This window comes from Rhineura floridana, chromosome 9, assembly GCF_030035675.1.
Source record: "Rhineura floridana isolate rRhiFlo1 chromosome 9, rRhiFlo1.hap2, whole genome shotgun sequence".
NCBI lineage: Eukaryota > Metazoa > Chordata > Lepidosauria > Squamata > Rhineuridae > Rhineura > Rhineura floridana.
Window position 1 is genome coordinate 67,815,636 of NC_084488.1, and position 27,747 is coordinate 67,843,382.

At 40.6% G+C, this 27,747-nt stretch overlaps 1 protein-coding gene across 2 annotated transcripts in view; it reads left to right on the top strand.

Moving 5' to 3' along the window:
• The window catches only part of FREM3 (FRAS1 related extracellular matrix 3), a 142,825-nt gene that overhangs the window by 88,101 nt on the left and 26,977 nt on the right, over positions 1–27,747 (top strand). For both annotated transcript variants that reach the window (XM_061584808.1, XM_061584809.1), the window contains exons 8-14: positions 169–378; positions 2,353–2,550; positions 11,544–11,708; positions 13,068–13,250; positions 23,012–23,142; positions 25,831–25,989; positions 26,968–27,271. In XM_061584808.1, the coding sequence (XP_061440792.1) occupies positions 169–378; positions 2,353–2,550; positions 11,544–11,708; positions 13,068–13,250; positions 23,012–23,142; positions 25,831–25,989; positions 26,968–27,271 (1,350 nt within the window). The remainder of the gene's footprint in view (positions 1–168; positions 379–2,352; positions 2,551–11,543; positions 11,709–13,067; positions 13,251–23,011; positions 23,143–25,830; positions 25,990–26,967; positions 27,272–27,747) is intronic.

The following is a 27,747-nucleotide window of genomic DNA, read 5'->3' on the forward strand; positions in this document are numbered from 1 at the left end:
GATTTTGTTTTGAAATGAGTTTATGCGAAGCAGCAGAATGGCATGAGTGGTCTTTTCCATTTAACATGGTCAATGTGAAAAATCCATGCTGACTGTAGTATACAGCCACTCTTGTGGCTGTATAATATACCACAAAAATCTGAATGGTTTCTCTTGTTTCTTACGTAGCTGGAGTTGATTATGTTGGCATCAGCCGAAACCTGGATTTTGCTCCTGGTGTAAATATGCAGACTTTCCGTGTGACCATCTTGGATGATTTGGGACAACCTGTCCTTGAAGGTCCAGAAAAATTTGAACTTGTTCTGCGGATGCCCACAAATGCAATTCTTGGAGAACCAAGCAAAACTACAATTTTCATCAATGATACCATCACTGACTGTAAGTGCTGTAGATTCTAATTTCTATAAATTGACTGTGCTCCCAGAGTGCAAGATTTTTCCTGGTAAAACTATTCAATGTTAATAACTATGCTGAAACTGGTGGTTTGGCGGGTATGAACTTTACATTGTGGGAAGTAAGGGGTCATCTGGTACAGAGCTCTGCAGCCTCTGTTTGAACCTATGTCAAGAATTTTGGGGTTTTTTCCCATTTTGCTCGTAAAGATAGTTCTGAGGTATAGATTAAGTTGCAGGACATGGTTAACAGTTCTGCATGAATCTGATCAGCCATCCTATGGAAGATTCCACTCTAGCATGTGGAATGCCTCCTTCAGATTTCTCATAGTATTTTATTTTAATTTTTTTAGATAGATAAATAATCTCTCACACCATCAGTAAAAAATACTTGCACGATATCAAATGAAAACATCATTAAAACTGAATAAAACAATTCAATTAAAAATAATTGCAACAGTAAAAATGTAAAAACAAAAACTTTGAAAAATCTGAGTATCTATGAAAAGAATCCATAAAGTCCATAAAATGACAAAATCCTTAAAAATAACAGAGTAAGTCATAGCAAGTCACTAGACAGCAATAACTAATAGTGGCAGCAGCAATTAATGCATTCATATATTCAGGTCTTATCCAAACACCCAGCAAAAAAGGTGTGCCATAACCAGCTGTCTAAAACTATAAAGAAATAGGGTCAAACATACCTCAGTGGGGAAGGAGTGCCACATATGAGGAGCCACTGCTCAAAAAATTCTTCCCTGGGTCCCCACACCATATATGTCATCCTTCATAGGGCCACCAACGGGGTCCCATGCGCTGATTTTAACACATAGGCAGGTCGATATGGAAGAGCATGTGTCCCAGACCATTTGGGGCTTTAAACATAGAAGTAAGCACCTTGAATTAGATTCTGGTGCCTAAAAGCTTTGAAGTATCCTCCCACCCCAGTCCTATTCAAAGTTGGTGGCTAAAATTTGGATGCTGTGTGTTCTAACATTTGAAATAGTTTTGGGATTTGAGCTCTTTTTTATATATAGAAATAGATTAGTGCCATGATGTGCAAAGTGACACTGCCTTCTTTTTAATAGATACAGGATTGAGAAGAACCTATATTAGTGCATCCTCCATCGGCACCAAAAGTAGGGTAGAAACTGACAGATGAGCTATTGCCAAATATCTTCAAACCTTCATTGGCAGCTGTTTGAGCATGGTAAAATAGCTTCCCTGCAGTAGGAAAGATTCCATTGGAGCAAGACCACTAAGCAATAGCAGCAGCCTCTAACAGTACAACAGCAGAAGCATCCCAAAGCATTAGGGGATAGGCTGAAGTCAACCCACAACACAATTGGCTTTCTGGTCATTCAGGTTAGCAATTCTTGAAGCCTTTGTAGGTCTTTTCAGGTAGTCTGTCAGCTTTTAGCACCATAAAATTGTATCATGCAGTCCAGATGACTTCCCTTGATGTTGTTCTTTTCCAGTTTCTCAGCTGCTTATCTTTTGGATGGGGAAGGGACATGAAGATTAAGCATAATTTTTCAATGAAAATAGTGTGATTTTTTTAAAAGCACATGTGGATCTAAAACATTTCCATTGCCTATGAAAATTCCCCAAGGGAGAAGTTGTTTGTGGTTGCAATGGTAAACACACTTGCTAGGGGAAAAGTCCCATTGAACACAGTGTGACTTACTACTTCCAAATAAATATGCATAGAACTAGGCCTTAATTTCCATATTTGTACTACGTGTGTGTGTGCACACCAAATCAGCCTGTGTAACTGTTGATGTGAACTTTAAATTTTAACTTTTCCCCATTCTCAATGTATGACGAAGGCAATGAGTTACCACAGAATGACCCCACTTGAACCCAAATCATATGGAGATCACAATGACATATAAAAAGACCAACTCATGATCCTGGAATGATTCTTCTTCTTCTTCTTCTTCTTCTTCTTCTTCTTCAGTACCCAGAGTCCAGTTTAAGGAACCACTATACACAGTGAATGAAAAAGATGGGCAAATGGCAGCTATAATTTACCGTAGTGGTGATGTTAATTATAAATCTACAGTTCGCTGCTATACTCGCCAAGGCTCTGCCCAGGTTATGATGGACTACGAAGAGAGACCAAATACTGATGACTCTGTAGTGGTCTTCGTTCCAGGTAAGGTCTCATCCTTAAAATCAGGAGTTTCCCAAGCAAGCAAGCTGTAGCATTTTCAGAATTTCTCATGACAGGGCTTGTTTTTATTTGCAACAAGAGTGCCTGAGAAAGTTTGTAACAACTAAGGGCTCCTCCAAACATCCTTTTTATTGTGCATCTGTGATGATTTGTGCTCCTGATGTTATCAGGGTGGTTATACACAATCCTGTTTTCAATACCATTTGCACCTGCAAATGATATTTCCAATCAGTGCATGTCTCATAACTTCCTGTTGAAGTACTGTAACTTTTTATACCACAAAAGGTCTGGAGTGGAAGGGGGCTTATCCTGTTTTTTTATGTGCTGTAGTGCAAGAGTGCTCCTACAGACAGCACTAATGCAATAGCATTGGAGAAGCATCCCTATATAAACCGTATATAAATCCACCACTTCTGCATTATTGTTGTGTTAATGACATGTTACAGAATACACCCTAAAATATCCCCACCAGTCTGGAGGATGCCCTAAGTCTGCAATTCTATACACACACTTACCAGAATAAATCCCATTGAGATGGGATTACTTCTTTTTTTTTTTTTTTTTTTACAATAATTTTTATTCAAATTTTCATAAAACATAGAAAACAAAATCATAAAACATTCAAAGACAAAAAACAAAACAAAACAAAAATGATTAAACAAAAAAAAATAAAATGTTGACTTCCCATTGGGAAGATGGGATTACTTCTGAGCAGACAATTAGAGAATTGCACTCTAAATAATAATTAACTCAAATTCAACTCAGTTTTGTTGTTGGAAAACCAGCATACAAATATTAAACAAAACGAAGTTTTAAATTTGAGCTAAAGGAACTTCAAAAGGAAACTGTAATGTGAAATCACTGAATTACAGTATATCACGAAGTTCTGTGCTATCACTTGTGGACTGAAAGACAAATGATCTTTAGCATATTGTATGTGTTAGTTGGCTAACCAATGCCAGGATGTCTGTGGTACCAACAACTGTTTTATGAATTACCACTGTTAATTATGTAATTATCACTGTCTGCTTTTGTGCATTTCATTTCTCCCTGACATCACTGTTTCCAATCCCCACTGCACACACTCAAGCCAAACCATGTGTATATAAATTTGTAACTCAGAATACCATTTCATGCATCTGATGAAGTGCACTTAGTCCATGAAACCTTATGCCATACTAAATTGTTGGTCTTTAAGGTGTCACAAAACTTTGTTGTTTTTACTAAAAGAGATGTGGGCACATAGCCAGATTCCAAGTTATAAGACTTTTTCCCAATCAGCATATTAAAGTCTAGTCAAGTTTTACTTTACAGCCTATCTATCTGCCTGCCTGAATGTTATTATTATGTATTTATTTATTACACTTCTATCCCACCTTTCCTCCAAGGAGCTCAAGGTGGTATATATGGTTCTCCTCCTTCTCCATTTTATCCTCACAACAACCCTTTGTGGTAGATTAGGCTGAGAGACAGGGTGACTGGCCCAAGGTCACCCAGCAAGCTTCATGGCTGAGTGGGATTTGAACCCTGGTCTCCCAATACTCCTAGCCCAATACTCTAATCACTAAGCATGTTTATTCAGAAGAAAATCCTATTCAGTTCAATGAAGTTTACTCCCTGGTCTTAAATGCTAGTCTTCCAGTGAAAGTCAACAATACTGAAACAGGGTGTCATTTCACACTGTTTCTCATGCCTTTATCAGTCTGTGTGAGCAAAGGTATGAACAGCATTTCAGGTTATGGGAAGTAATTGACCACCATCCAGTCACCTGGGTATTTGTTGTATGGTTACAAAAATATAGTTCAAAATTAACCCAGGCAGATTTCGGTTAGGTCTAAGTGCAGTGTCTCTCTTAAATAGTATAATATGTTTCAAATACATTGGTAGTGTCTGTTTTAATGCATCACTTTCAAGGAAAGTGGCATCCTTTGGTAGGCTTATGGGTTTTTAAAAATACTACTTTTTCTTGTCAGAGCTGCTTGTTTCCATTGCTACTATGGATGCTTCTTAAGTGGCTATCCACCCACAAGTTAAACCAGAGTACTTGGTTCCCCACTTCCTCCACTTTAAAGTCAGCCCACTTTTTAGGAAGGCTTTTGGACCATGAGTGATTTTTAAGTTCTTTCGCTTTCTGGAAGCTGCCTGATCAAGTTAATCTTATTGCCTCTTTGTATTTATTGTATTTGTCTTTCTATTTTTTCAGATTTATTCTGCTGCTTTTAATTGTGATATTACCATTGCTTCAATTTATTGTTGGGAGCTGCCTTGAGCTTTATTGAGGAAAGGCATGATATAAATGTTTTAAATAAACACATAATTTGGACTGTACTAAACTCATGATGCAAATCAGGACCGGGCAGCAATTGCTGGTGTTCAATTTTCCATGTGGTTTCCTAATCTTAAATTAAATCATTTAAGGGCACACTATCTCGAGATCCTGACTTAAGCGCACACTATCTCGAGATCCTGAGGCACTCTAATCTCTGCAAGGCTTTTACTGAACTTTCATCTTATCTTGATGGGAGATACCATGAGATCCCACATGAGGAGTGGAGATGTGTTTGCAGCCTAATGCCAAAATAAGACACAGACACCATTCCTTGGGTTAAATCATGGGCCACTTTATTAAACAGAATCTAATTAGGATAATGAACCTGCATAGGAGAAATTAAGTGAGGGAGCATCCTGATGAACCAGGCAACCAAACCCTGTCTAAGCCAGGCCCTGCCCCTATGCCAGACCCCAGCTCAGGCCACACCCCAGCTCAGGCCACACCCCAGCTCAGGCCACACCCCAGCTCAGGCCACACCCCAGCTCAGGCCACACCCTGAAGGTGCGTAGGGGGTCCAACCCATGTCACTGCCCCTCGGTGCCCTGAAACTCTGAGTGGATGAGGCATGTTGGCCCCAACGGCAGCCCGTATTCTACCCCCAGGCCATATAGCCCTGAGTTGCAGGCCTCTGGACCGCCTATCACCCCCAAAGGTGTCTAAAGGTGTCACCTAGCTGCCTTTCCCCTTTTAACCTTTTCCCACACTTCTTTGCCACCAAAGGGGGACAAGACTACAGCTCCCAAACCACCACAAAGTGCCGCAGGGTTGTTACTGGGAAGAGTTCCTCCTGTTTGGAGGGGGCTAATATAATCAGGCATTCCTTCCAATGCTGGTCTGTCTTGGACTGTCTGATTTGCAGGAGGGCCCGCTTATCCTTCCAGCTGAGGTCAGAAACCAGAAGGGCCTGAAGGGAGTAGTCAGCCTTAGACCCCGCTACCACCTCCCCAATTCGAAAGGCCTCCAAAGGTAGGATGAGGGCAGCCGCGTGATGTAGTAGCGCCTCAAAAGGAGAAGAACATAAGTCCTTCCACTGTCCCTATAGGCCAAACAGTAGCTCCGGGGTAAAGGGGAGGTGAGCGTCCGGGGGGGGGCCTTGCGGGACCAGCCTTCAGACACCAGCCTTCCGACATACAGTGGACCTAAAAGTCGCCAGAGTAGTCCTGAAAGCCCTGTGCCCTGGCTAGGAAAGAGAGACCTGAGAGCTTACCTCGGATGGTCCTGACCGAAAGACCCCTCTTTTTGCCCTCCACACAGAACCCTTGGCCTCCCTGAAAATTGATAGCTCCCTACCTGCTCCCTGGTAGCTGGCCATAGTGCTGGGTGCAACAGATAGGCTTATGGTCCTTTCCGATTAGCTCCTCCAATCTCCCATAGCGCTGGGGGGACCATGTCCGGCTGAGCCTTTGCAAACGGCACCAGCTGGCAAAACCTCTCCATCTGATTTTGTGATAGAGCATTGGCAATACTGTTATCAATACCCGGGACATAGCATGCCAGGAACAGAATATTATGGCAAAGGTATTGCAACACAAATGCTCACACAAGGTGCATGACATTGGGGTTTCTTGAAGACAGGGTGTTGATGACATGTACTGTGGGTAGATTGTCACACCAAAAGTGGACTGAGGAATTACACAACTTGTCTGGCCAGAGGTGCACTGCTACAACAATGGGAAAGAACTCCAGGAAAGTAAGGTCTCAGGTTAACCCAGCTTGCGTCCAGCCCTGTGGCCAACTGGCATGACACCATGAGTCATTGAAAATAACCCCCAAACGCAAAGATCCCGAGGCATCAGAGTGTACCTGCAGTTCGGCCTCTAACAGGCGGTCCCTTCTCCAAAGGGAGACCCCATCAAAGTCCCGCAAAAAGGTAGATCATACCGATAGGTCAGCTCTAAGAGCAGCCAAAACCAGTGTGTAGTGGTGGGGTTGTGATAAGCCAGACATGGTGTCACATATGCGCCACAGGAATGCGGACACTGACTTCCTTTGCCAGTGCTGCAAAATGGTCCATAAAGGCCTTACATACATGAGAATCTGCCGGGCCTGCAAACAGGAAGTCATCCAAATAGTGCACAACTGATTGCAGGCCTGCCTGTCTCCTGACTGCCCAATCCAGGAAAGAGCTGAAGCGCTCGAAAACTGAACATGAAATCGAGCAGACCATAGGCAATGCCCTATCCCCATAATATTCGCCTGCAAAAGTGAAGCCCAACAGTTCAAAGTCCTGTGGGTGAATGGGGAGGAGACGAAAGGCCGACTTGATGTCACACTTTCCCATAAGGGCCCCCCTTCCACAGTCCCTAACCATCTGCACTGCACAGTCAAATAATGTGTAGCAGACAGAACACAGGTCCTGAGGGATAAAGTCATGAACAGACTCGCCCCGAGGGTAGGACAGGTAGTGTATGAGTTGAAATTTGCCTGGTGCCTTCTTGGGAACAATACCCAGCAGGGAGACTCTGAGCAAGGGGATGGGTGGCGCTGAAAAGGGGCCCAGCACTCGGCCCACCTTCCATTCTTTTTCAGTTTTCCCCAGCACGACCAATTCCATGCCCACCACTGACTTAAGGTTCTGAAACATAAAGACATGCCTGGGACCTGAGTAGGGGATCCGAAAGCCAACTGTGAAGCCCTCCAACAAAAACTGTGCATCCTGGACTAAGGGGTAATGGCTAAGCAAACAGAGTTCCAAGAGCTTAACTGGGCTGGGGCCCTTTTCCCTGAGCTGCACCTGTAGCTCCCTGCAGTCCCTGTAGTTGTGTCCCTGTTCCTGCCCCTGAAGGGCTGGCCCCTGGGGCAATTGGTGCAAGCATGCCCCCCCCCGCATATTGTACACTCGTGCCTGAATCTGCATGGGCTCCAACCACAGAAACTGCGGGAGCTGAACTCCCAGCAAAGCAGGCGGAGTTGAATCCCCTGCCCCGCAGGCCCACAGGGAAGAGCTGCTGTAGCATGCCTGGCCAATAGGTGGCCAGTGTTTGTTCTATCGCTGGCCATGGGCTTGGAGTGTGACATAAACTGCAGCCACAGGTCAGCCTCCTTCTTATCCCAGGGGAGGGAAGTATCAAAGGCCACCCTCATATGGAACGCCTCATCATAGGCGAACCAAGCAGCCCCTTGGAACTCAGAATAACCCCGATAGATGATATTAAGGTATTTAATAAGGAGTGGGCCCTTCTGTGGCTGCTTCTGCATCATCACCCCATATACATTAGGTATGCGGCCAGCCAGTTAGCCTAGGTGTGCTCTATGCGTCACCGCTTGGATTTATCTGGTTCCATATCGTCCTCCTTGTCTTTATCCTTTTTAACTGGCTCCCTGTATAAAAGTGAGAAGAGGTCCACATGCTCCCCTTTCCATATTCTTTCCTTGGTTGCGGGCAGTAAATGAAAGTCTAATGGGGCTGGCATCTCCCCAAAAGGTATAGCACCACCTGTAACAGAGCCAAGGGGGTCAGCTGCCTCTGCAGGAAGGGTGGCAGATAAGGAGAACAGAGTACCCCCTTCCGTGGATGTTCCAGAAGAGGGCTGCCACACCTGTTCGCAGGCCTCCAATAAGGGGGGCTGTTGTTGTGGCAGACTACCCCCACCCCCAGCTGAAAACCCTGATTACCTGTCCACCTCTGTCCCAGACTGGAGAGAAAAGGACCAGGCCTGTCCCATCCCCCAGTAGGGGAACCCCCATGGGGGCCAGCTCCACTGTGGCTGACCCCCTTGGCACGCAGCTGAGGAAGACTCACACGATGCCCCATCTGCTGTGGGTCCCTGCGATGACTGCAGAATGGAAGCTGCCCCTGTTTCCGTGCTGGGTGCCCTCGCATCAGCCCCACTGGACCCAGCCTTGAGCACATCTAGCCAAGCTAGGATAGAATCAATAGCAGCCTTGTTAGCCCTGCTCACCACACGTCGCTTTTTCCCATGGGATTACCTAGCTGATGGTTCCTTTGCTGCCATTGGCATCAGCTGAACCTGAGGTGTGCCTGGCAGGCGTGAGCACTTAGCCAATGGCTCCTTTGCCTTTGTTGGCACAGGCTGAACCTGAGGAGCCTCTGGCTGGAGTGAACCACCCTCTAAAGTTTCCAACCTGGCCAGGATGGCCACCCAGGGCGGCCCCTCCCCCTTTCCCCTATCCAAAGGGGCTGGAGGCAGGTGCCCAACTCTTAATTTGTGGACCTTGCCTTTCCACTTTTGCCCACCTTGCTGTTTAACTCTGGTAGTAAGGCCTAGCGTTGTTGTCTTCCCCTCTGCCCTTATGCACAGTAGGCTCCACAGGGAACCTGTTCCCACACGGCCCAAGCAAGGCTAAGGCCTAGTGTTGTGGTGCCACCCACCCGCCTAAAGGTCTTCCCTTTCAGAAGAGAGTAGGGGAGACTCACTGGAATTGGATGCACAGAAATCAGCAGAAAAGAGGGGCTAGCGGAGGAGGGATATGAGAAGTCAGGCACCCACCTGACCTAAGTAGCCTGCCCATAGCTCATCCCCACAGGCCTTGCCATGGCCCGACTAGCACCCACAGGCCACCGAGTGGGCCTAAGATCCGTACAGGGGGATAAGGAAAGTCCGGCATTACAGCAGCCTAAGTAGCCATGCTCCTTGCACCTCAAGCTACCCACGAGTGGGGGAGTGCCAGGTCGCCTCTTCGGGCCTTGCTACAGCCAGCCTAGCTCCCCTGGGCCACGCACACTGCCCCGCTACTCTATTCCCCCCTAAGTCAAAGAAGAAAAACAGCCTGGCCTGTGTTGTCTCTGTCTTTTTCTTTCTTTGGCTGTGTGCGCAACCGGGGACCACGAGGAGCCTGAGCTGAAGGAGCCACAGGAAAGTGGCCTCCGAGCCACAAAGAGAGGAGCTGGTGATCCCACACCGCCGCTGAGAAAGGAACCGCAAAGCAGGAGCCACTGAGCTGCTAAGGAAGGAGCCGCCGATCCTTCCCGCTGAGAAATTCAAAGGAGGGCGGGAAGCAGGCAGATTAATTCAAAGGAGAGCGGGAAGCAGGCAGTTTAAATCCCTTCAGCAGTCCCGCCCCCTTGTGCACTCCCCCCAAGATGGTAGCTCAGGCTTTGGCGTGGCCGCAAATCTCGCCCCGTGGCCCGGTAAGTCCCAGGGCGCAGAGCGGGATTATGGATGCAGCAAGATTGAGAACATCATACATTACTTGTTGTTCTGCCCTCTTTTTGAGGATCCCAGTTCCCGTTTCACCTTATGCAGCTATTTTCAGATCAATCTCCACAGAATGTCGTACTTTCTTTACTAGAGGACAAAAATGTATATATCACACATAAAGTGGCTCAGTTTTCTCTAGCAGCGAAGAGGTAGCGTTCTTGTTACTTGGAAAATTTAGAACTTTAATATGATTATTTTAACAGTTATAATGATGTTATTAAGTGGGATACTTCAAGCTGATTTCCTGACCTTTTTTAAACCTTATATTTCTTTCTTTTAGTATTTTAGTATTGTAAAGGTCTATGGCCAATGTATAATAAAAGACTTCCTTCCTAGTTTATGGTCTATGCTAAACAGGAAGATGTGTATACTTTCAGTTCCCCAAAATTACATTGTTCATCTATACTCTAGCAACTGATTGATTAATGGAAAAAAATTATATCCTGCTTTTTGAGGAACTTCCTCCACAAAGCACTTTACAATCTCAAATAAAAACCAACACCACCTGACAATAAAATATAAATGTAGAAAATGCAATACAACTAAGCATTAAGCAGAGGAATCACTTTGTACCACTTTCATAAGGTTTCTGATTCTGTGTGATTCCGTCTATACCAGCCTTTCCCAACTAGTGGACCACCAGATGTTGTTGGACCACAACTCCCATCAGCCTCAGCCAGCATTGCCAATGGTCAGGAAAGGTGGGAATTGTGGTCCAACAACATCTGGTGGCCCACTAGTTGGGAAACGCTGGTCTACACTGTGGTTCTGTAAGATACACCCCACAATGTTCCGTAAGTCCCTCCCCCACCAGCAGGGGAGGAGGGGAAGGGCTTTTGGCATCAGCTGCCTTTTGCATGTGCAACACTGGATGTAACACAGTTAGGGATGGAGGAGAAATTCAGTTCTGTTGTTGTTCTTTTTATTGTTAATTATTAGACTCGTTAGTCACTTGGTACCCAAAGGTCTCCAAGCAACTTACACACATTTAGAAGTATAAATATAAATACATTTACCACATTTAAGAGTGAATCTACCTAATTCGCGCTTTCCAAAACAATACAAGAACCAAGACATAGCCATCCTTAGAAATTTGCATTTCTCTGAATTTTGCAAGGAGGTTTTCCAGCCAAGTAATGTGTACAAAAAAGTATATACTGGGTTAGTCCATAAAAATACACACATTAGCAAAGATAACATATGAAAATGCATTATTTTAGGGGGAATTGCATATAAAAATGTCTGTAGTAGGCAAAATTCACTTGAAAATGCTGATGTGTTTTCATGAGGACTATTTTTTTTAATCAAAAATCACAAACAAGTGGAAACTGGATTGGAAACATGTGAAACTTTGAGAAATCTAAACTGACAGATTTACCCATCCCTAAACCCAGTATATGTTTAATTTGGAAAATGGAGTTAGATTGTAGGTGCTACCAAAAATATTTGTGTCAGCTACTCAGCTACTGTGCCTCCTGCAGGAGAGATTGAGAAGTCCTGTGTGGTGGTCCTGGAGGATGATGCCATCTATGAAGAGGAGGAAGAGTTCAGACTTGTGCTTGGAACGCCAAAAAGCACTTCTGCATTTGGTGCATCTGTTGGGGAACAAAAAGAAACTTTGGTGAAGATTAAAGATGAAGAAGACAGTGAGTTTAGAAGCCATTTTGTGTTCTTTACATTGGATGTTTGCATCACATATTGTCAAATCAGAGGTGTGGGATTACATGGAGTGTAGCATTAGTTTATTTGCTCCTATGCCCTGCATCAAAGCACAGGGTTTTTGTATTGATTTTTGTCCGGAAGAAAAAAAAATCTCAATAGCACAATCATTTTCTGCTGGAAAAATCTCCCTAAAATCCTTTCCCCACATTTGCCCATTAAACCCCTCCCTCAAGTAAATATTAATGGTTTTAAAATGTCAAGAAACTTTAACCCAATGGATTAAATAAATAAATCAAAAAGGGTTGGGGGTGTATAGGTGAATTTATGTGTCTTACATATTCATGATTGCTGCTCCATTGCTTTTCTTTTTTCTGAAATGTTGTTTATTTATTTATTATTATTTACACCTTGTGTTGCTTTTCATGATAGAAACCCAAGGCAGCTTACATATGGTTCCCAGGCCGTCTCCCATCCAGGCATTGACCAGACCTGACCCTGCTTAGCTTCAGCAAGGAGCTGGCCTTATGTGCCTTCAGACCATAACCTGGGACTTATTTGATGACTGTGTGTGCATATGTTTGTTGCTAAAGTCAGCCTGTAGGCACTAAGGCTGCAATCCTATACGTGTCTGCTCAAAAGTAGGTTCTACTGAGTTCAATGAGCTTACTCTCTGGTAGGTTTCGGTATAGGATTGCAGCCTAAATGCATCCCTGGAAGGAATGAACAATCTTTTTTTTTTTTGCCTTAGCAATGAGCATCATTTGTTTCAAAGACCTGAAATTATGGAGACCTGCATACCTAGCAGCTCATGCCTTGCTGTGTAGTGTTATGGGACATGGAGAAGCAGTTATACTCAGTCTCCCAATATTGCAGGAAAGATACTTATATTCAGAATCTCCCATTCATGATTTCCCTTTCATACCAGTATGGAGAAGCGACAACCAGCTGTGATCTGTGTACACTGTGGAAATACCTAGTAGATACAGTGCTGTGCATGATGACAGCATACCATGTTCCTCTGAGTAAGAAGAAAGGCAGAATTGAAAGTGTGGACTTGTATTGATTTTCAAAACGTTTAATCTTGCAAGTTAGTTCACTACATCCTCTTTCTTTCAGAGTTGAAAAAATAAATAGGTGTTCATAATTGGCTTTCTCTTTTGCCTTTTTATTGTGTTGGAAGTGAGCGTGTTGCATTGCTAAGCAATAAATAAATCCAACGATTTAACAAAAAATATTGTTTTCCATGTTTTATTTTGACCTGTTTATCTCCCTCAGACATTTGTGACAATCTGTAAATAAAATTATTAAATAGGAGAGAGTGATGTTTTTCAGTTCTCTTGCAGAACCAGTGATTAAATTCTCCGAAATAAAATATAGCATTCAAGAACCTCAAGAGCCTGGGGAAACTTCAGTTGTAAAGATCCCAGTCTTGCGTGTGGGGGATAGTTCTAAAGTTTCTATTGTGAGAGTCCATACTAAAGATGGTTCAGCTACCTCTGGAGAAGATTATAATCCAATATCTGATGGTAAGACTTTCATCTGATGTTTTAAAAATTTACAATACAATGTATGTATGTATGTGTGAATGTATTTATTTATTTATTTATAAAAATGTGTATATACCAAGTCAGCAACAGAAACTTACACTTTGCCAGAGGTGTTGATCACAGTAGGTTGCCCCCATTAGCAAACTTGCTGCTGCATTTAGTACAAGCTGCAGCCTTCAGTCCAATCTTAAGGGCATCCCCAGATGGTGTGTATTACAATAATCCAGTTCTGAGGTTGCCAGTGAATGGATCATTGTAGTCAAGTTATCCCTGTCCATTATCTGGTGCACCAGCCCAAACTGGGAAAAGGTGCTTTTAGCCACTGCAGACACTTAGACCTCCGGTGACAATGATCAGCACCCTTGACTACATTTCTGCTCCTTGAAGGGGAGCAGTCAGGCCCCATCCAGAGCAGACAAACTTCCTAATTCCCAGGCCCAGGAACCACCTATCCACTGCCGGGTCTACATCTTTTCAGGATTCAGCTTCACTTTATTGCCTCATCCAGCCTACCACTGTGTCCTAGCACTGAGCTAACACTTGCATGTCCACACCTGATTTAATTGTAACAGAAAAATAGAGCTAAGTGTCACCAGCATATTAATGACACCACACACCAAATCCCCTAACAATCACTCCCAACATATAAATCAGGGCTAGGGAACTTCCGATCTGGAGACCAAATGTGGTTTTCCAAGCCTCTCTATCTGTTGTAAATACCCCCTTTTTGGGAAAAGGGCTTGAGTGGATGGTGACAGTACAGCTCCATGTACTCTTGGAGGAAATCAATTATCTGATCCCTTTCCAAACTGGGTTAAGGCTTAGGTTCAGCACTGGGTTCAGTTGACAGACCTCTAGGTCCAGAATAGGGATGGGATCTGCTTGTTGTTCATTCCATCGAACTGGCAGGTAGATCCATTTCACGTTAGTTATTTTTCTGCAATCCTTTGCTTTTACAGTTCCATTTCTCTTCTTCTGAAAAATAGCAATATTGTTAACAATGTTTTCCTTTTGGAAAGGAAAGCAGCTTTCCCTGTGCCTGTCCAGTTCTCCCTTCTTTACCCAGTCCCCCTTTCTCCTCCTCCCCAATTGTATTGGATCCTCTGCCCCAGCCCTGAGAGAAGGCGAGATCACCTGGTCTGTTACCATCACAGAAAGCAAGAGATTGCCTGGTCAGTTTCACAGTTAGCAAAGTAAAGACACAGGCTGGTCAGTTTAGTAAGCAAAGAGCAGGCTAGTCAACATAACCTTAGCAAAGCAAAGATACAGGCTGAGCAAAGCAAAGAGCAGGCTGATCAGTTTAACCTTAGCAAAGCAAAGACGCAGCTGGTCAGTTCAACCTTAGCAAAGTAATGAAGCAGGCTCAATAGTTTCACTTAGCAAATCAGAGACACAGGTTAGTCAGTTTCACATTAGCAAAGTAAAGTTTGATACAGTTTTTAAAAAAACAAAAATCTGGTGTCAGGAAAAGCCACAGAAAACCGCAGCATTCAGGATCAGTCTGTGAAGATAGTGAACATGCAGACTATTAGGAAGTCCGGTGCCAAGTTCTATTTTAGTGAAATTCTGGCCCATTCCTAGCCCAGAGTAGGCTTTTTCAGGAGTGGCTCTTTCAAAGCAGCAGGCAACACTCCATCATCATTATTACCTGCCCTTCTCCAGTAGGTCCCAGGGTGGGTTACAGAAATTTAAAATACAGTATGAAAAACAATTAAAACACATTTCATGTACAGGAATAGGGTAAGTCCTAAAAATATATGTCTCAAGTGCCAAAGCCAGAGTAAAGCACTGCATCTTTAGCATTCACTGAAAACTGTATAGCAAAGGTGCCAGAGACACCTCTATAAGGAGGGAATTCCACAACTTAGGGGCTGCCACAGAGAAAACCCTTTCCTGGGCCACCATTCCCCAAACATATGAGGGTGGCGGAACTACCAAGAAGTCCCCTTCTGCTGATCTTAACACCTAAGAGGGTCTGTAGGGAGGTAGATGGTCTCTTAGACATTTGGGGCCTAAGTCATTTAGGGCTTTAAATTCTAATGTGAATACCTTGAATTGGGCCTAGAAACAAACTGGCGACCAATGTAACTATTTTAAAACGGGTTATATGAGTTCTAAAAGCAACCCCAGCCAGTAACCTGGCCCCTGCATTTTGGACCAGTTGACATTCCAAGTCATCTTCAAGGGCAGCCCCTTGTAGAGGACATTGCAATTATCTAATCTGGAAGGTACCAGAGCATGGAGTACTGTTGCCAAGTCATCTTTGTCCAAAAGGGGCCATAGCTGGTGAACCAGCTGTAGCTGGAAATTGTCACTTCTAGCCAACAAGGCCACTTGAGCCTCCATGACAATGTTGTATCCCGGAGTACTCCCAAGCTATGAAAAAGCATTCACTACACCTAGTCAACCTTTGTCTGGTTCATTCTAATCAACCATGATGGGCAGGGTCGAAAGGGCATATGGTTGGCTCCACAGGCTCCAGACTAGATGGTGCATAGTACACCGGCACTGCTTAAGTCTTTAGGGAGGCGAGCAATTTTATCTTTTTTTTTATAATAATTTTTTTATTATTCAAATTTTTATAAAAACAAATACAAATACAACAAAAACAATACAACAGAAAAAAATAAAATAAAAAGAAAAACTTGACTTCCAATTTGTTACAGATCAGCTATAAGTATATAATATATATCAAACCTGTCTCCTAAAACATACGAAATTCACTTTTTTCCAAAGTCTATCTTAATTAATCGTCAAATCCCATTATCATCATTTCATTTTTTTTCTTTCAACAAAAAGTCCAAAAGAGGCTTCCATTCCGTAAGAAATGTATCTGTCGTTTTTTCTCTAATAAGACATGTCAATTTGTCCATCTCAACTAAGTCCATTAATTTCAATAGCCATTCTTCCATAGTTGGTATCGATTCCATTTTCCACTTTTGTGCATATAGTAATCTTGCTGCCGTGGTCATATATAATATTATTCTTCCATATTTCTTTTCCTTTTGTTTATCCATAAAACCCAATAAAAAAAATTCTGGTTTTGACTGAATATTTATCTTTAAGATTTTTTGCATCATCCTACCTATCTGTGCCCAAAATAATCTTGCCTGTTTACACAACCACCACATATGATAAAAAGATCCTTCTTGTTGTTTACATTTCCAACATACATTAGAAACATTACTATACATTTTTGACAACTTTTCTGGAGTCATATACCAATGATACATCATTTTATAAAAATTTTCTTTAAAATTATAGCATAATGTAAATTTCAAACCTTTTTTCCACATATTTTCCCATTGATCCATTTGTATATTATAACCAAAATTTTTTGCCCACTTAACCATACACTCTTTTACTTGTTCTTCTTCCATGTCCATTTTTAATAAAAAATTATACATTTTTGCAATTATGCATTCATCATTTGTACACAAACCTATTTCAAAATCAGATTTATTTATTTCAAACCCATACATTTTCTTGTCCATTTTAAATCTTTCTAACAATTGTAAATAGGCAAACCATTGTGAACTATATCCTTCCTTTATCAGTTGTTCTCTCTCTTTCATTATATATTCACCATGCACATTTTCTAATAGTTCTTGGTAAGTTAACCATTTCTCTTTTCCAGCCATTTCTCGTCTATAAAATGCTTCTTGACTTGAAACACATAGTGGTATTTTCGAAAAAAACCTTGTTTTGTATTTATTCCATATATTCAACAAAGGACGTCTTATAAAGTGATTATTAAAATCCACATTTTTACTTTATCATACCATAGATATCCATGCCATCCCCACTTCAGGTCGTGACCCTCCAAATCCAATAATCTTTTATTCCTCAATAGAATCCATTCCTTTATCCAGACTAAGCAACAAGCAGCAAAATAAAGTCTCAAATTTGGTAATCCCAGCCCTCCTCTTTCTTTGGCGTCTTGTAATAATTTAAATTTAACTCTTGGTTTTTTCCCCTGCCAAACAAATTTAGAAATATCTTTTTGCCATTGTTTGAAAGGTAGATCAGAGGATATGACAGGTATTGTTTGAAATAGAAACATCATTCTCGGCAATACATTCATTTTTATTACAGATATTCTACCCATTAATGACAACTGTAATTTATCCCATCTTAACAAATCTTTCTTAATCTCTGTCCATAGTTTTTCATAATTATTATGAAACAACTTTGAATTTTTATTTGTCATAATGATACCTAAATATTTCACCTTTTCTTCTATTTTAAAATCTATCTTCTCCATTAACTCTTTTTGATCTCTTAAAGATAAATTTTTCACCAGCATCTTTGTTTTTTGATTATTGATCTTAAATCCTGCTAATGGTCCAAATTCTTCTAATTTATCCATCAATACTTTGATTCCTTCCAAGGGATTTTCTAATACAATTATCAAGTCATCAGCAAATGCTCTCAATTTATATTCCTCTTTTTTTATCTTTATTCCCGAAATCCTTTTGTCTTGCCTTATGTCTCTAAGCAGCACTTCTAAAACCAGAATAAATAGAAGGGGGGACAATGGACATCCCTGTCTTGTACCCTTTTGTATTTCACATAAGTCCGTTAAATCCCCATTGACAATTATCTGTGCCTTCTGTGATGTATAAATCGATCTGATCCATTTTATAAAATTATCTCCAAAGTCCATTTGCTCTAGAACCTTAAACATAAATTTCCAATTCAAATTATCAAATGCTTTCTCAGCATCCAAGAAAATCAAAGCAGCTTGTATGTCATTTCGTTGTTCTAGATATTCCAACACATTCAAAACATTCCTGACGTTATCATGTAATTGTCTTTTAGGTAAAAACCCCGCTTGATCTTCCTGAATAAATTGTTGCAATATTATTTTCATTCTTTCAGCCAAAATCATTGTAAAAATTTTATAGTCATTATTCAGTAAAGATATTGGCCGATAATTTTTTGTTTTAGTTAAATCCTGCTCCTCTTTAGGTATTAATGTTATATTGGCATTTTTCCAACTATCCGGTATCTTCCCCTCTTGTAAAATAGAATTCATTGTATACTGTAAAGGTGGTAAAAGTTCCTCCTCCAAGCATTTGTAATACATTGCTGATAGTCCATCCGGTCCTGGCGCCTTTCCTAATTTAATTTTACTTATAGCCTCAGATATTTCTCTTGGCGTAATAGGACCATTAATAGCTTGTCTCTGAAGATCTGTAATTTTAGGCAAATTCTGTTTGGATATATACTCTTCTATTTTTTCTGAGGGAATTTCCTGACACTTGTACAAAGTTGAATAATATTGATGGAAAACCCTTTGGATTTTTAAATTGTCTGTCAACATCTCATCTGCTTCTTGTATCTTTAAAATAAGATTTTTTTGTCATTCTTTTCTTAATTTATATGCTAACCATTTCCCCGGTTTATTTGCAAATTCAAAAGTCCTTTGTTTAGCAAAATTTAATTTCCTTTCAATTTCTCTAACTGTCAACATTGACACTTGTTTCTGTAACATTTTAATTTGATTTACAGTAGAAGCTTTAGTTGGATTCTTTTTCAATTCTTCCTCTTTTTGTTTTATTTCTTCCAAGATCAATTGCATTTTCTGTTGTTTCTTCTTTTTTAATTCAGAATTACATTTAATAAAATATCCCCTCATAAATGCTTTACTTGTATCCCAAACAATATTTTCATCTGTTCCTTTATGTAAATTGTGTTCAAAAAACTCTTTTAATTTCTTCTTACATTCCTGCACTATTTTATCATTCTGTAATAAAGATTCATTTAGTCTCCATCTAAATCCAAGATTTTTTTTTTTAAGTCAATATCACTGGATTATGATCCGAAAAGGTTTTTGGTAACACATCCATCTTGGAAATATCTTTCACTAAATTTTTAGACATCCAAATCATATCAATCCTCGAAAATGTTTTATGTCTTTCTGAAAAGTAAGTAAATTCCTTTGCATTGTCATTTATATATCTCCAAGCATCCACCAATTCTAAATTTTCCATCAATTCGAAACAGATCTTCGGCAATTTGCCCTGTGTCTCTTTAATATTTTTCTCAGAAAGTCTATCAATTTTTGGTGAAATTACCCCATTCCAATCACCCATGACACACCAATGATCATATGCAAACTCTGATAATTTTTCCATAAGTCCAGTATAAAACCTTGTTTTATCTTCATTAGGAGCATAAATGCCCACTATCAAAATTTTTGTACCCTGAATGGTGATTTCAACTCCCACAAATCTGCCACTATCATCCAATAATATCAATTTAGGAGACAATTGTGAATTATAATAATAATAATAATAAATAAATTTAATTTCTTCGTCGCCTATCTGGCCAATGGCCACTCTAGGCGACTTACAAAATTATTAAAATACAATTAATAAAATACAGTAATACAATAAAAACAATAGATCTACAACAATATTAAAACTGGGTAGGAGGCATTACAATTCTTCTTTATTAATATAAAGAACCACACCATTTTTTTTGAATCCTGCCGAAATAAATTCTTCACCCAAATTTTTACAAATTAAATATTTAGAATCTTTCTTCTTAATATGAGTTTCTTGTAAACAAATTATATCCAATTTTAATTTTTTCAAATAATGAAATACTTTCTTTCTCTTCTGCGACGAATTAGCTCCATTTATATTCCAAGTTAGATATCTGTAATCCATTTTTAAGCATGTATTTTAGAAAAGTCTGTGCCTGTTGCTCCCTTTGATCCATCATCATCCTTTTCTTCCTCTACCTGTTTCTGTTGACTTTGTTTCCCAGGAATTATATCCATATCTTTGAGTTTATCTTCTTCCATGTCTTTTGAAGCTTTTCTCAAGAAATCCCTTGCTTTTTGAACAGTATTTAATCGATACTTCTGTTGTCTAAATGTAAAAATCACTCCCTCTGGAACATCCCATCTAAATTGAATTTTACATTGTTTAAGTTTTTCTGTGAAGAAAGCGTAATCTTTTCTCTTACGTAGAAGCCTAACAGGAATTTCCTTCATCACCTGTATTTCTTTACCGTCAATTTTGAAGACATTGTTAAAATGATGTTGCAAAACCATATCTCTGGTCCTCTTTTTTAAAAAATGAACAAGCACATCTCTTGGGATTTTTTTTATTGTTGCATATCTGGAATTAATTCTATAAACTTTGTCTATTTCAAATTCCATCCGATCTTCGTTCCTGTCGAAGGATTTTGCCAAAACATTAACAATTTTCTCTCTGATATCTTCACCTGTTTCCTCAGGAATTGCACGGAATCTCAAGCAATGTTCTTTATCTCTAAGTTCCATAACAGCAATATAGTCCAATTTTTTTTCCAATTCCATATTTGTAATATCTATTCTATTCTCTAAGGTTTGCACCTTATCTTTAACATTTTTTACATCCTGTGTTAATTGCCCAATGTTATTTTTAATCTCACCCACTTCTGTTTTAATATGATCTTGTAAATCTTTAAAATCCTTTTTCATATTGCAAAATTCATCTTTAAGTTGTTGTCTGTCCTGTTTCATCTCTTGTTTCAACTCTTGTTTAAAATCACTAAATCCCTCCATAATTTTCTGGAACATGTCCATACCTTCCTGTGTATCAATTGAAACTCTTCGCTCCAAAACTTTGGCTGCTTTCCTAGTTGTCATTCTTGAAAAAAAAAACCTTTTCTATTATTAGCCAATGTAGAGGCAAACAGTTTCTTTTCTCCCAGCAACAAAAAAGTTAATATTCCAGGCCTGTTTAACCAACACAGTTCTTATCTCCAGCACATTCAGGAATGTAAAACAAATCCAGTTCTCAGCATCCAGCAGTTAGTAAGATACACGAACAGCAGATTCGTTCAAAAAAAAAATTTAATCCAAACAATAAAAATAAAAAAAAATATTCTCAGATATATTTCCTTCAAATAATCAAATCATCTTATCTAATAAGTTGCCTCTTATCCGTTTAATCTTTGTAATTCCAGCTTTAAGCCAGCTTTTTGTCATAAAAAATAAAGCAGGTTCTTTGAATTGCTCCCTTCTTCCTTAGCTTTGTATAATACGAAAAAAGTGTGACTCACCCAAGTTTCTGAGTTGCCGATTCGTAAACAAGTCTCTTTTACGATAGTAATTTAAGTTAGTTGATAAGATTTAGACAGAAGGAGGCTAGCTCGTTAAAAACGTTTTTAAAAGAGAAAGAAAAAAAATGTCTCGCTTACTTTCAGCACAGCCTGTTGGAAATCCAGACTCTGTCTTCCGCTGCTAGAAATGCCTTCTTATCTCAGGGGGATTCCTGATCAAATCTAGCAATCTACAGCTCGACGGAGTTCCGTGGATAATCTCTTCGGTTCCCCTTTTATCTTGGAGAACATTTACGCCAGTCAAAAATTCCTCTTGACTGGCTTTTAACTGAAATAAGCTTCCTCTGAGATAGAGCTCACTCAGAGACAATCACCAGCCAGCACTCCTTCCGGGAAGTCCGCGAGCAATTTTATCTTCAAAGTGTCTTGCATGCTTGTCACAACACTCTGTTTACCAGGGTGGAGATTAATAAACCCAAAACCATGAACCAAAAGATCTGCTGGATATGTCCTCAAGGATGCAATAGAGGCAGAGAAATGTGCCTTCTTTGCTGCCACACACTAGGCATGATTATGTGCTCTACTATGTATTTGGACATCTTAGCAGTGAGTCTTTCATCATTTACACATATCATACAACTTGCTTCTCTTCCCACAGCTCCCCAGAACACCAGGGCACTGAGTGAGCTTTGGAGGACCAGGGTAGGCTCTCAGGATCCCCCACCTCTACCCTCAGCAATGATATTGATGGCTTGTTGCATCTTATGGTTCCACAGTAAGACCAGGATCTTGCAGGACCATCAGCTCTATACATCAGAAAATCTGCTGGAACATTCAGGAATCCCTTGGATTCTATAAGTCACCGGGAGCAGGCCATCTTAATGGATCCCCCACCCCTATAGGGGGAAGGTGCAGCTTCAAGCCTAAGCTTCACCAGAAAGTGGTCTGTCTATGACAGTGAGGCTATTTCACCTCTCCTTTTTTCCAGACCACCCTTTTCATACCCCTCATCAAATACCAAATTGAACGTGTGCCTTGCAGCATTGGGACGATGAGAAAATGAGGTAGCCCATGCATGTCATGGAGGTTAGGAAGTTCTAAGCTGGCTCAAGTGAGGCAACCTTGGCTTGAATTTTGAAGTTCCCCAGGATCACAGAATTGGGGTTCTCCAGCCCCTGTCTTACAGCTTGGTTCAGCAGCAGGGTGGGTGGTACATTACCCCCATCCCCAATCTGTCTCAATGGTCCAACACCAGGTGCAGACCTTCAAAGCCTGTCCCAGGGCAGAGAGGCTTCCTGGTGAAGGAATTGATAATGTGTGTAATAATAAAACAAGTCTGGAAGTAGTTGCATTGAAATTGCAACAGAATATGAATGCACAACCATGAATGATAATGCAATAGCATTATACAGATATGACCTGAACTTAATTTTTTATATTCCTTTGTCTTCATAAGAATGGAAAGATAGTTTGTCTCAATCACTTATAGTCAACATAATGCAAAATAAAAGTATTAGGTCTTTTGTTTTTAGCATGTCTGAGTTGCCTTTCTACCACCTGGGTATCCAAGGTGAATTTGACACCATGTGTGAGAAGCCATGTCTACTGCCCTTTGAATCCTAGTGTAAGACTATTGATGAATGAAGAAGAAAGTTTAATTTTATATATGTTCATTTCAGATATTGAATTCAAAGAAGGAGAAATGGAGCATCATGTTGAGGTTGAAGTTTTGTATGATGGAGTAAGAGAAATGCGTGAAGCATTCTCAGTTCACTTGAAACCTGATGAGAATATGGTAGCTGAGACACAGGTAAGAACTAAGTGATTTGATTCACTAATAGGCAAAAAATCTTGCAGAGGGGAGGAGGGGGATGGGATCAGGAAGAAGGGGAGGGGAGGAGAAGAGCAGGTTTGATAATTTGCATGTTTATTGAGTTCAGTAGGATTTATTCCCGTGCAATCATGGTTAGGATAGGTAAATGATGGGGGGAGAGCTGGAGTGGGCAGGGGAAGAGGAAGAAGGAAGAGAGGTGGGGAGGAGGAAGGGAGAGGAGAGGAGAGGGGAAGGAGGGTAAAGGCAGGTCTGCATGCTTATTGAGTTCAATGGGATTTAGTTCTATACAATCATGGTTAGGATGGGTAAAACTGAGCATGGGGGTGGAGGAGGGGGAAGGGAGAGGGAAGGAGAAAGGGAGGGGAGAGGGGAGCAGAAGGAGGGGGATGGGGAAGGAGGAGATTGGAGGGGGAGGACCAAAGGAAGGGGGAGGAGAGGAGTAGGTGGAGGGAGGGGGAGATTGCGTGGGTGGGCACTGGGCAGAGGGGAAGCCCCTTTCCTTTCCAAAAGGAAAACATTGTGAACAGTATCATTGCTTTTCACCATTTCCCCCACCTTTTTATTCTACAGCAGGCCATGTAGCCTCCCACCCAAATTTAAGCCAAAGCTGTCCCTGGTCACATCCACACCAGATTGTTATTTCACTTTAGGCAGTCATGGCTTCTCCCAAAGAATACTGGGAAGTGTAGTTAGTTAAGAGTGCTGAGATTTGCTAGGAGATGCCCTGTTCTCCTCACAGACCTTCAATCAGAGTGGCTGACTGTTAAACCAGCCTGGCCACTGGAGCTCTGTCAGTGGAACAGGAGTCTCCTCTCAGCACCCTTCACAAACTACACTTCCCAGGATTCTCTGAGGGAAGCCATGACTGTCTCACGTGAAATCAAAGTCTGGTGTGGGTGTGGCCCCCTGATTAGGCAAGCCCAGCAGCTGTGAGTCTGGTTTTTAGAACACTGACGGTTGGTTCTTACTGAGCATGCCCAATATTATCATGTGAGTTCAAGCCAAAATTTCTTAAATTAATTAAAAATCAGCCAGGCAGTTTTTAAATTTTTAAACTGCAGAGGATGAAGGTCAGTGTATGGGGCAAGGTCAGTATCAGGATTACAGATGCTCTGTGGACATGGCTGATTTTTAATGAATTTCAACAGATTATGAGAACTCTGACAGAAAAAAGGTCCAAAAGGGGTCTCGGTTTCTCTCTCTCTCTCTCTCTCTTTAGACTTTGAACTCTCGATTCTCTCTGACTGTTTTGTGTATCGCCATGAAAATTGAGAGGGTTGTTAAGCAAGCATTTCTGAGTTCAGGACTATATGTTTTGTAAGGTTTTGTTTTCAAATGAGCTTATGGGAAGCATCAGAATAGGAAGGGGGGTATTTTCACATTGCGGAATGTGAAAAATCCACACTGGCTATAGTATACAGCCACTCTCGTGGCTGTATAATATGCCATTCTTTGGTTAGTTATCGACACAGTTTGCACTCAAATCATGACAATTCAGAAATATCAAGGTATGAAAAGGCTTGCTGTTATCTGGATTCCTAAAACTCAGTTTTTGAGTACGAAACTAGACAGGAAACCTGTGATCAGATCTCCTACTGGTTTTTTAAAAATTATTTATTTAGTAGCAAATGCACAGGACCCCAAATCTGAACCTTGGAGGATGTTGGAGGAAGGTTCATCCTCTCCCCCACCCAACTTTTCTTGATTTAAAAATCCTTCACCAAGCTGCTGTGGCAAATGTAGCCACATTCTATCTAATCATATCTAGTTCTGCAGAAATTCTTTCACACATTTGAACAGCTATCTGAAGTATGTTTAAATCTACTTTTGGAAATTATTGCTATTATTATTGTTAATTGTTTATTTAATTTATAGCCCACCCTTCCTCCAAAGAGCTCAGGGTAGCAAACACATCAACAAAACAATTTAATAACAGCAAAAAGGAAACCATTCTAAAAGCACAATTTTAAACACAATTTGTTTATTATTGTTGTTGTTTATTACATTTATTTCTACCACCTTTTCTCCAAGGAGCTCAGTGGTGTACATGGTTCTCTCTTTTCCATTTTACCTCCATAACAACCCTGTGAGGTAGGTTAGGTTGAGAAACGCTGACTGGCCCAAGGTCACCCAACAAGCTTCATGGCTGAGCGGCGATTCGAACTCTGGTCTCCCTGGTCCTAGTCCAACAATCTAACTATTACACTACTGTACACTGGTTCCCACTGTTTTCACACACAATTAAAAACATTCCAAAACTCAATTATAGGTAAAAACATTCTAAAAACATGATTTATTTATTTATTTATTTTATATCCCACCCTCCTCCCAGTAGGAGCTCAGGGCAGCAAGCAGAAACACTAAAAATACTTTCAAACATCATAAAAACAGACTTTAAAATACGTTAAAACATCTTTAAAAATATCTTTTTTAAAAAGCTTTAAAAACATCTTTTTTAAAAAGCTTTAAAAACATCTTAAAAAGCAATTATAACACAGTGACAGACTGGGATAAGGTCTCTACTTAAAAGACTTGTTGAAAGAGGAAGGTCTTCAGTTAAAAACATTGTTTCCTCCAGTGAAAGGCTGCTTCTGTCTCTTTTGCATGCTTTTATGTCCCCTCTTCACTTGCAGACAGAACCTTCTTTTCCGCCTTTCATTTCAGATGAACAAAGCCATGGTGTACATTGAAGAAATGGACAGTGTGGCAGATGTGACTTTCCCAGCTGTGCCCCAGGTTGTCTCTCTCCTGTTGTATGACGACACTCCTAAAAGCAAAGGAAACCCCCACCCTCCCACTGGCTACCCTGTTGTGTGTGTAACGGTATGCTCTGTTCTGCCAACTGGTCCAGATTATATTTTCTAAAGGCCTACTGCAAGCTGGGAAATGAATGCTTTTGGGATATATAAACCATCTCCCTGGGAGGTTCAAGGCACACATTTCAGTTTCAGTGCTTAGAATGAGACCCCCAATTTCTTCAGAATTGACCCTTGTTATTTATGTAGTACTTTAAATTTTTGGAGCATTTGATGAACTTCATTTTGTCTCCTCATTAACAAGTCCTGTGAGATGAGTTACTTTTACTCCTATTTCACAGATGGGGAACTGAGGTCAAGAAATAGTAAGATGCTCAACTCCACACAGTGAGCCCTGTGCAGAGGTGGGATCTTATCCAGATCTTACTGTTCTGTATTGAGAAATTGAGGCCAATCTAACTTTAAATTTATTAAACTTTCTAACCCTGGTTCACTTTGGACAAAAGCAAGAAAAAATGAACTTTTAGTAATCTTTCAGCGGTGCTATGTTTTTGTCCTTTTTTTTTGTTTTACTTACTAGCAAATGTGTGGTATGTTTTTATATATTATATAGTAGACCAGTGTTCTTCCAGCTTGGGTCCCCAGATGTTGTGGGACTACAACTCCCATCAACCCCAGCCAGGAATGGCCAAGGATGATGGGAGTTGTAGTCCAACAACCTCTGGGGACCCATGGTTGAAGATCTTTCTTTTCCTCCCAAGTGCCTGGGAGGCGTCTGAGCTGTAATAAACTGAAGACTTTCTACAATATCAGGTTGTTAAATTTAGATGCCACATGCATTAATATTCAGTTCTTCAATTAAGATGAAATTAAAATGCAGTGTCTACAGTGATCAAACCGGTAACAAGAAAAAAATGAATTTGTTATATACTAATGCAACTAAAGGAAAAATACCTTATTCTTAGAACTTGATTTTAATTATTTACTTTCCCACAAACTTAGATACAATTAAATTGATTTATTGTGTGTGTCTATTAAACTTTAGGCATGCAACCCTAAATATTCAGATTATGACAAGACTGGATCTATTTGTGCTGCTGAAAACATCAATGACACGTTGACCTTGTATCGCTGGCTTGTCAGTGCTCCAAGTGGCAGCGATGGTGTTACCAGCCCTATGCGTGAAGTGGACTCCAACACTTTCTTCACCAACACCAAGTCAATTGCCTTGGACTCCATATATTTCCAGGCTGGTTCAAGGGTTCAGTGTGCAGCACGTGCGGTCAATGCCAATGGAGATATGGGCTTGGAATTACTCAGCCCAATTTACACAATAAACAGAGAAGAAGGTAAGGAGCAAAATTCTTCATGAATGTGTCACCAGCAAGATTACCCCCCTGCCAGTATATGCATAGGGTTGAGGGTTCTTGCTTTCTCCCTTCCCCTGTATCTACACAGAAGCCTTGTATGTCGAACGTTAGGTCACCTAAGCTCACAGGTTATCAACAGCAGTCGTCTAGTGTAGGCAGAGAATAGAATAGAGAAGACCCCACTCAGGAATTCTTGAGTCTTGGAAGGTACCAGAAATTTTCTATTTGGGAGTCAGACTTCAGACAGCAGAACAGTCTTTATAATATATGCTATTTATTCATATCTTGCACACTACAAGTAATATGATGCATTCTACATGGCCTTAGCCATCATTGCAAAAACAGAAAAATAGAAATATATATGTCAGCATAAAAGAAATTGCTGGATATCCATTTAATATCAAAGTGTAAAATTCTGAAGGCACATCTTAATTAAAACAAGTTTGTTATGTGCC